This window comes from Bactrocera oleae, chromosome 4 (assembly GCF_042242935.1).
Source record: "Bactrocera oleae isolate idBacOlea1 chromosome 4, idBacOlea1, whole genome shotgun sequence".
NCBI classification, from domain to species: domain Eukaryota; kingdom Metazoa; phylum Arthropoda; class Insecta; order Diptera; family Tephritidae; genus Bactrocera; species Bactrocera oleae.
Window position 1 is genome coordinate 70,539,063 of NC_091538.1, and position 8,830 is coordinate 70,547,892.

The window sequence follows — 8,830 nt, forward strand, 5'->3', positions numbered from 1 at the left end:
CAAGTCAGAAAGTAAATAACAAATCCATTTTCAATAATATATCTATATTCGGTTCATAAATTTTGTTACTTATTATATATGAAATCAAGTCTATAGGGCTTAATTATATATTTGATAAATTAAAGTTATATCTGTGTACATCTCTTATGAATGAAGTTTTTCTAATGTTATTAAATTTGTATGTACTTAATAAAATACTTATCAATTTCGTATAAAAACAGGAATCTATTTTATTTGAGTGTATTAAAAATACTTTTTTTTCGAGAATTTGAAACTACAACCCTGTTCTTTATCTGCAGATACAAGTGCATTTTTTTGTTTAATATCACAGATTTAGAAATTAATTTGCTACGCTAAATTCGCCAGCTGAAAGTCAATCTTTTTAAACATTTAAGGGTATGTAGTCGGTAATAACGATTCCTATTAAATGTAAACATATATTAACAAAGTTGAAACAATTCCGTCGGCAATAAAGTGAAAGCTTCACTGGAGGAGTTAGGAAATTGTATAGAGACCTTTGTAATGTTTGATAATTTGCACAGCTGAGTGTATTGAAAAATTTGTAAATAATAGAAAAACAGTGAAAAGATGATTCATCAACAGAATGGAATCGCGCAGCAATAAAAGCTAGGCCCTTCGGAATAAATAGATTTTTCCTACCTCCTAAACTGCACCGCATTCATGATTTTGAAAAAGTTAATCCAATATGATTTTGTTTACATACGTAGATACATATAAACTGGACACAAATGATATTAGAACCGTTTTTGAAAAGGTGCTGTAGGTGTGATATTTATGCCTACATGGATGCGGGGGCTGACTGCTGGACTAATTAATGATTTTATAGGCACATAGTACAATGTGATGCGGATGGAATATTTTTTTTATTGTACATATACCTAAATATGTGTAAATAGTTTGCAAAACTGATTAACATCTGTTATGACTTACAAAAGAATAAATTAAGAACTTTTGGCAATTATTCTGAGTTTTTGAATTACTACCATTCAAATATCACAAGCGGCCGAAATTCTGCAATCATTGCGTTGTGTTCCGATGTGATGCCCAATGTGTTAATTTGACGGTATTTCGATTCATAATCGCAGCTGCAATATCTTGTTTTTATTAATTGCTAAAAGATTTATGATGATAATTGCTTATTCCACAGGTTAGATGGCAACAACGAACTTAACATTGAAATGGATCTAGTGGATATAGACCAAGTTTTAGACAATTTGGAATTGCGAGAGGCCGCAGATGAACACAATAGATCTATATCCGCTTTGATTACGACGACAGCACAAAATGATGCCGAATCGTCTAACCATCCATCTAAAGGGGATAATGGATGTGCATTGGTTAGTTTAAATAGCTCTACTCACAAAAGTGGATTTGTAGGTGTCTCCCAGGTATTTAACAGCTTAGATGACTATCAAAAAAATGTAGAATCACTGGAGACTGCTCCGGCTCAGCGATATGATGAAGAGTGTCGTCTTATATCAGACGTAGCGAAGCCGAAACAGGATTTGGAGATGATTTCAAATGAAAATGAGTTTGTTGATGGTGTCATATCTGACAATTTGGCAACGAATCAAATGCAAGAAAACACATTCAATAATGATATGGTTGTGAAAACAATAGATGCGCGAAGTGATAGTAGCATAGCTCATAGCAAATTGTACGAGGTTGATGCAGAAGATGAAGAAGAGGCAAGTGACGACTTGCACAAATTTACTGAAAATAATAGACATCTTCGTAGAGTTGGTTATGAAGAGAATGAAATAGGTGATAACAGTCCACTGTCGTCAGACTCCTTGACCACTTCATCGTCATCGACATTCTCGTCAGGTCCATCTCCTGGTATTGTTTCCACTACTGACGAACACTCAGCTCCGCTAACCCCTGATGAAGAGTGCGCAAGTGAGGATCGGGATGCTTTATTGCCTGTACATCCAAACGTAACTGAGCCAGATGATGAGGATGATGAGGAGCAGGGTGCAATGACAGATGAAGAGATAGTGGATGATGGAAAGGAGAGCGACTTATTGAGTGCACCGCAAGTTGAAAGTACAGGGGGAATAGAAGATATAGCTGTAGGTTTGTCATCCATATCATTGGCAACCGGAAATTCTCAACTTAATTTACCCACCGTATCATCGGTTTTGCAAAACGTATTGGAGGATTTGTCGGAGACTACGAGTAACTCGCCATTAAGCCAGCAGCGTGAAACTGGACAAATTGAAAATTCGGAAGTGAGTTGTGTAACTTTATTTTTATGTTAGTAAAAAAAAACTCTATTTTTTATTTTTACTATCAATCATATAATGAAAACCGCGATATTCATATGTACATAAATATAAAAATTTCTTTAATATATTCCGTATATGATTATAGTCTACCCCTCTTGGTACCGATGATTTTAACAAAGCGAAACCTGCAGGTGAAGCAATTGATGAGAAAATTGCAGGCAAAAATCTTGAATATGATGTTCCGCCACCTAAACCGCTACCAATAAAAGTACTACAGCAACCTATAACATTTGGTTCAACCATGGACGAAATCTCTGATACAGAACTGGATAGCATGTTACAGGAGATGGACATCGATGATGTTAGCGGGGCTGACGTTGTGCCTAAATTTAATGTTTCAATAAATCATAACTCTCCCCCTCAGCCGCAGTCAACAGCTATAATTTCAAAAGAGGCTGAAAATGTTGTTGCATTTACGCCAACAAAGTCAACAACGAAAAACGTGGAATCAGATCTTCAATGCGACGTCAATGTTGCTAGTAGTACTAGCGTAGCAGGGAATAATGGCGCTGAGGTGGCAGAGGGCTGTGTCAGTAGTGATTGTCTTAATGCGGACAGTTTTTCACAGGCATCCACTGTTGAGTTTTCTGAATTACGTGCGCATTCCGCAGCAGCAGCGCATGTTGACACGAATATGATGCCATCATCTAATTCCGTTGCATCTTCGTATACTGGTTCGGAGTGTTCCTTAGAGGGAGGCGTCATTGGGGGCGAACGAATCAGCGACGAAGAAGTTACAACCGGTACCGTCGATTATTTAGTTAAAAATTCTGCGGAAAATACAGACGATGAAAGTGGTAGTACAGATGAGGGTGCTTACAGTGAAGGTGCTGCGCAACGACCACAACGCCCAACATCACTTAATTTGCCTACGATACAGTCTAACTTATATGAAAATGCAGGCCAAACGCCACCTGGCACACACACAATGCAAAATACAACGATGCACATGGAGAATACCAATACAAATGCGCCAAATACAAGTGGTACGAATTCAACTCCAATCGGTTCGCCAGAAGAGGAAATCGGCGCCATTAACGAAGTGGCTGAGGCCACAGGTTACAGTGATCCATACGCGAATCTAGGTAAAGTGCCTCCAATTTGGGTGCCAGACAATATGGCTACCGGTTGCATGCAGTGCCACGCTAAATTCACCATGATTAAACGACGTCACCACTGTCGTGCTTGCGGCAAAGTACTTTGCTCCGTTTGTTGTTCTCAAAAATTCAAATTGGAGTTTCTCAGTAGCACCGCCGAATCACGTGTTTGCTTACAATGTTTTCTTATACTTAACCAAAGGCAACAGGGTGGCGGCGCAATTGGTAGTGAGGTCAATGCTGGCGTGGATAATGATGTTGCATCAGCAGCAGCTGCAAATACCAATGTAACAGCTGATCAAACAGAAGGCCAAGTGCGTTCACCAAATCCGAATAATCCCATGGAGTACTGTTCCACCATACCGCCCTACCGGCAGGTGAATACACAGAACATACAGCCACCATCGGTTATTGTGCCAGTGGGTGTGCTTAAAAAAGAAGGCAGTAGCTATTCTTCGAATTCATCGAACGGCGGTGGTGATGGCACCAAGAAAACTCGCAAGCGGAAAAGCGTTATGTTTAGTGATGGAATAGCGCCCGGCAGTGACTTGGCTAGCATGGAGCATCAGTGGACAGAAGCGAAACATGCGCGACGTGGAGCGCATCAGCAGAGTGATAAATCAAGGGGCAGCAGCGGTGCAGTCAATAAACCACCTACACCGGTGCGCACACAACCCAGCGCAAGCAGTAGTAATAGTGATGCAACAACAATGGGATTAGTGGCATCGCTGTTCCGCGGTTCCATACCACCAATGGCTGCGGCGGCAACAATGGCAGCAGTGCAAGACGATGATAAAGGTGAGAACGAAACGAAATATGAAATTTGAGCTTGTGCTTACATGTTTCGCCATTTTCCATAGAATCAACGAAATCAGTAACAAATAAAACGAAAAGCTCCAATAGTAGCAGTAAGGTAGCAGATGCGGCTGCAATTTCGCGACCCAAACGTCTGCCACCTTCGGGTAGCGACGAAAATGGCTGCTTCATTCCAGCGGGTGACAATAACACTTTGCCACCAATTTATGTGCGCAAAGACGAAAGCAACTGTGATTTTGACTTCAAGGAAGTGCAGAACAACCAGGAACTCGTGGAGCGGCTCCGAAGCGAAACGCTTAGATTTGCATTGGAAAAGAATTTGTTCGTAGATGTGAAAATATTGAATCGTAAGTAAAAATAGTTTTAGTTTCGAGAAGTGCCTAAATTTATTTTTTCAATATACAGTAAAATGCTGCATGAATCGCACCGTTATCAACTTCAGCACATGTGGCATGCATCATGTTGGTAACGATGAGCTTATTATTCTATTGGAACTTGAACCACAATCGACTAACTCGTTGATCAGTAAAGACACTACTGCGTCGCCAATACCAAAGGACATCTTTGTTCATCTATATGAGATTTATCGTGATGCCGAGTTGGGCAATCCAATTGCCGAACTGTCTTATACTAGCCCACGATCGAGTAATTTTCTGGGAACGCGTGATTATGGTGGTTTCATCTTCATACGCGCTACATTTCAATGTTTGCAAGATGTATTAGTGCCGGAGCAGCCTTTTCTCATAGGCATACTCATACATCGCTACGAAGTGCCGTGGGCCAAAGTATTTCCACTACGCTTAATGTTGCGATTGGGCGCGCAATATCGCTACTATCCCTGCCCGCACATCTCTATACGTAATCGCGAATCAGTTTATGCCGAAATAGCGCAGACTATAATCAATTTCCTGGCGGTGAGTAAGATTGTTGTCTATGCGTCAATTTTTTTTGTGGGTGTGCAACATTTGTTTATCTATTTCAGGATTTTCGCAATTATTCATATACATTGCCATGTATAAAGGGCATGTACATACATATGGAGGATAGACAAACGACGGTAATGATACCACGTAATCGACAGGATGACGTCATTAAAGCAATTAAAAATGCCAGCGATCATATATTAGCGTTTGGTGGAAACTTTTCGAAAACTGCGGACGGACATTTGGTGTGCATGCAAAACGTCAATGACATGGGCACCGAAATGTATGCATATTCAACGCAAGCTATCAATATACAAGGGCAGCCACGCAAAGGTGAGACGAGGCAAAGTGAATGCTCGCATTTATATTTAAATAAACAAAAGCATGACGCTTAAGGTTATATTGATTAAATATTTTACCCATTTATGTAATAATTTATTTATATACATACATCATTTTATTCGTATAATTAATTTTATAAAAAATTGTATAATATAATTATTTTATAAAACTTTTATATAGTTTTGTTTTTTTTTTAATATAATTTATGTTTTTCGTCGTAAAAATACTTATAAATCTTGTTAATAATCATTATTAAATTCTTGTTGTTGTAAAATGCTTATTTAATTAAGCTTTTCATTTGTGATATTCTATTTCCATTAAAAGTGACTGGCGCTAGTTTCTTCGTGTTAAACGAGTCTTTGAAAAGTACGAGTGGTCTCTCTGGCAAATGTAGCATCGTCGAAGATGGATTGATGGTGCAAATATTACCAAGTAAAATGGAAGAAATACGAAATTCCCTACAAAATCAAAAAGATGTGGAAATAATATGCGGTCCGGTGGACGCCGATGATCAGCAAACTGAGGTTGTGAGCATCAAATGGGTGGAGAATGACACAGATTTTAATGTTGGGTAAATTTCTAAAAACTACAATAAAATAGCTGAATTAAATTCATAAATGTCAATTTTCAGCGTCAAATCACCCATTGATGAAAAATCAATGGAAGGCATTTCCAGTATGCGTGTGCACGATAGTTTCAACTACGCGAATGCAAACTACGCTATACGACTTACAGATATTTATATACTTAAAGTGAGTAGTAAAATTTTGCTAATAAAATGTGCATATTAAATATTTATACACACGATTTGGAACAGTACGACGAGTGGTACACATCTGCGCAGTCTGCCTTGGCAGCCACTTCCATGGACATCACGCGGATGGCAGGACAAATTGCGCGCAGTGCATGTGTCGCATTGGTGCCCTTTCTTGATTTGCTCGTAGCAAGTGGCAGCCGAAAGCTAGCTTTGCGTGCAACACTCCATCAAGAGAATGTAAATTCTAAAGATAAACAAAAAATACTTATAATATTTCATGTATATGATTTGCAGGTTTGCTACGAGGCTGGCACACGCGGCAACAAGCTCCCTCCGCTTTATATGAACGCTTTGGACGACAATTTAATACCGACATTACATGGCGAATCGTCTGGCATTGAGGATGCAATAATTTTAGAATTAGTTTTTTACATTTTAAATTGTTAGTCTATACTATAAACTAGAGGGAATATTGGATAAGTGAGGCAGTATTGCATATAGTGGACAGGATCGCAACTCTACGCTGTATTACTATAACTGATCGATAAAGTTAGCGTTATGTCTTGAAGTAGCATAACATCCATAAATTCGTAAATTGTGAAAGTAGGCCGGCCAAAAGACCTTGTTACTTTACTCTTGCTATGGCTTAGCTATGATCAAAATATACGAGTGGCAACTAAGTTATGACAATTGGCAATATTATGGAACGTAGTTAAACAAATATTATCATTTAATCAGCGCTGAGACGTTTAACCATGGGTTCTGTTATCAATAAGGCTGCTTTAAAAGCTGATTTTGTTGGTATAGGGGGTCACACATACACTTGTATGTATATTGATTATACGTAGTTAAGATGGTTAGAGACCTTTTTTGTGTAATTTGTTTTTAGCGTAACGATTAACATGTAACTAAACGAATTGTATCTTCATTTTATTTGAAATTTTAATTTCTTTACGACAAAATTTTATGAGAAATAAAGTACCTATCTTATTAGCAATTATATAAACAAACTATATTATACAATATTAAAAACACATGTGTACTTTCATTTATGGCTTTAAGCAAAAACTGAAATAATTTTTCTTGCAATTACAAATTCAACTCCTTGACTGGCTGTATAACTATTCAAGGGATTTAGGTTTAGTCCACAACTGAGAACGAAACCCAAAGTGTGGCCAAATCTTGCACATGGAGCTTTCAAAAGCGGTATATATCTCTTGTTGCTTTATTACCATCAATTGAAAGCAGACGCTGGAGAACCTGGATGTGCTAGATAAACATATCCTTTCATAAAGTTTGCACAGTTCAAGTTTGCCAATTTGGAAATGTAAATAAATTTTTAGCTCGAACCCTTCTCAACGAATGTTATCAACTCACCCTAGATTAGGTACGGTGTGCATGTCGAGAGATTTATTAAGTGATATGTAACTTTAGTGCACGATTTTTTCCTCAGTCTTTAACAGCATTTAAGTGACAGACTTAGTGTGACAACCCAAAAAAAATTCGATTTTTGTTTTGTAATTTTAAAAAAAAAAAACTGTAATAATTAAGTGCAAATTTTAAGAATATTTTATATATATACCTATATGTTTTAAGAATACATAGTATAGTTTTGAAGAAAAAAATTAAATATTTTTGGAGTTACATGCGCTCTCCGACTGCGCTAAAGTAAACGTCTCTTCACTGCTGCAATGTCTCCGACTTTCTTCGTAGATGAAACCTAAAAAAAAACAAAATATCTACTAGAAGATATATATACAGAACAAGCAGAAAAAATTTGATCGCAAATGAAATCGCATCATTTTTCATTTCACCTAGTAATCACTCAAGAAAATGTGAAAAATGTGCTGTTTCCAGAAAAAACGCATTTGAAAATAAACGATAAAAGGCTGTAATTCAAAAACAATTTCAGATATCGTTTTAAAATTGTAGTCTGTTATTTTTAAAGATATAAACTATCGAAATATGAAAAAGATCCATATTTTTTCAATTTTTACTAGGTTTGCTTCTTAACCAAATTGACAAAAGTTGTTCGGCGTTGAATTTCAAAACTTAAACTTTTGTAACTCACCGATCAACTACTTTTGGTTCTTTTTCCATATCTAAAAACATACTTTCAAATTCTAGTAAGAAGTGGAAATACGAGTGGTATTATTATTTGTATAATTCGATAGATATTGTATGTGACACTGTTGTACCTCGAAGTTTCGACCTTATTTTGTATAATAGTATATTTTGGTATTCTAACAACTTCTCACCGCTTATAATTGAAATTTGGTGGACTTTTGGCCAACCGGTTGCTACTCGAAAGTCCATATATAGGTACTTGTAATATAATGTTAACTCCATCATTTCTTGAAACATATTTCATCATGTTACCGTTTAGAGTAGTGGTATCTCTATAAATTATGTAAATTATGAACATATGTTTTCCATTATTGAAATTATTCTACGAACCTTTTACTTTTGCGACGATCTTTATATCCACTAGAATAATGATTTCGTGATTAGAATTTTGAGCTTTTCATACTCATTTCTACCTCTCTTTCCTTTGCTTGAGAAATACTCTCGCTCCTCTTTTCAACG

At 37.1% G+C, this 8,830-nt stretch overlaps 1 protein-coding gene across 3 annotated transcripts; it reads left to right on the forward strand.

Annotated features, from left to right (window-relative positions):
• The first annotated feature begins 281 nt into the window (after positions 1-281).
• Sara (Smad anchor for receptor activation) lies at positions 282-7,278 on the forward strand. 3 transcript variants are annotated; one of them, XM_014247623.3, is made up of 10 exons: positions 282-396; positions 1,169-2,252; positions 2,395-4,204; positions 4,267-4,569; positions 4,628-5,136; positions 5,205-5,478; positions 5,812-6,058; positions 6,119-6,239; positions 6,305-6,481; positions 6,539-7,278. In XM_014247623.3, the coding sequence occupies exons 2-10, from the start codon at positions 1,200-1,202 to the stop codon at positions 6,689-6,691; spliced, it is 4,647 nt and encodes a 1,548-aa protein (XP_014103098.2). In that variant the 5' UTR covers positions 282-396; positions 1,169-1,199; the 3' UTR covers positions 6,692-7,278. The 3 variants fall into 3 exon arrangements, with proteins under 3 accessions (XP_014103098.2, XP_069964446.1, XP_014103090.2); XM_070108345.1 differs by having other exon boundaries at positions 307-396; positions 1,174-2,252; XM_014247615.3 differs by lacking the exon at positions 282-396 and adding an exon at positions 404-1,084.
• Positions 7,279-8,830: the final 1,552 nt, after the last annotated feature.

Bases quoted from the DNA above. Each gene is read 5' to 3' on its own strand.
- Sara (XM_014247623.3), top strand. From the start codon at position 1,200: ATGGATCTAGTGGATATAGACCAAGTTTTAGACAATTTGGAATTGCGA. The intron at 5,137-5,204 runs GTGAGTAAGATT...TATCTATTTCAG, and splicing joins CTATAATCAATTTCCTGGCG to GATTTTCGCAATTATTCATA. The intron at 6,240-6,304 runs GTGAGTAGTAAA...GATTTGGAACAG, and splicing joins CAGATATTTATATACTTAAA to TACGACGAGTGGTACACATC.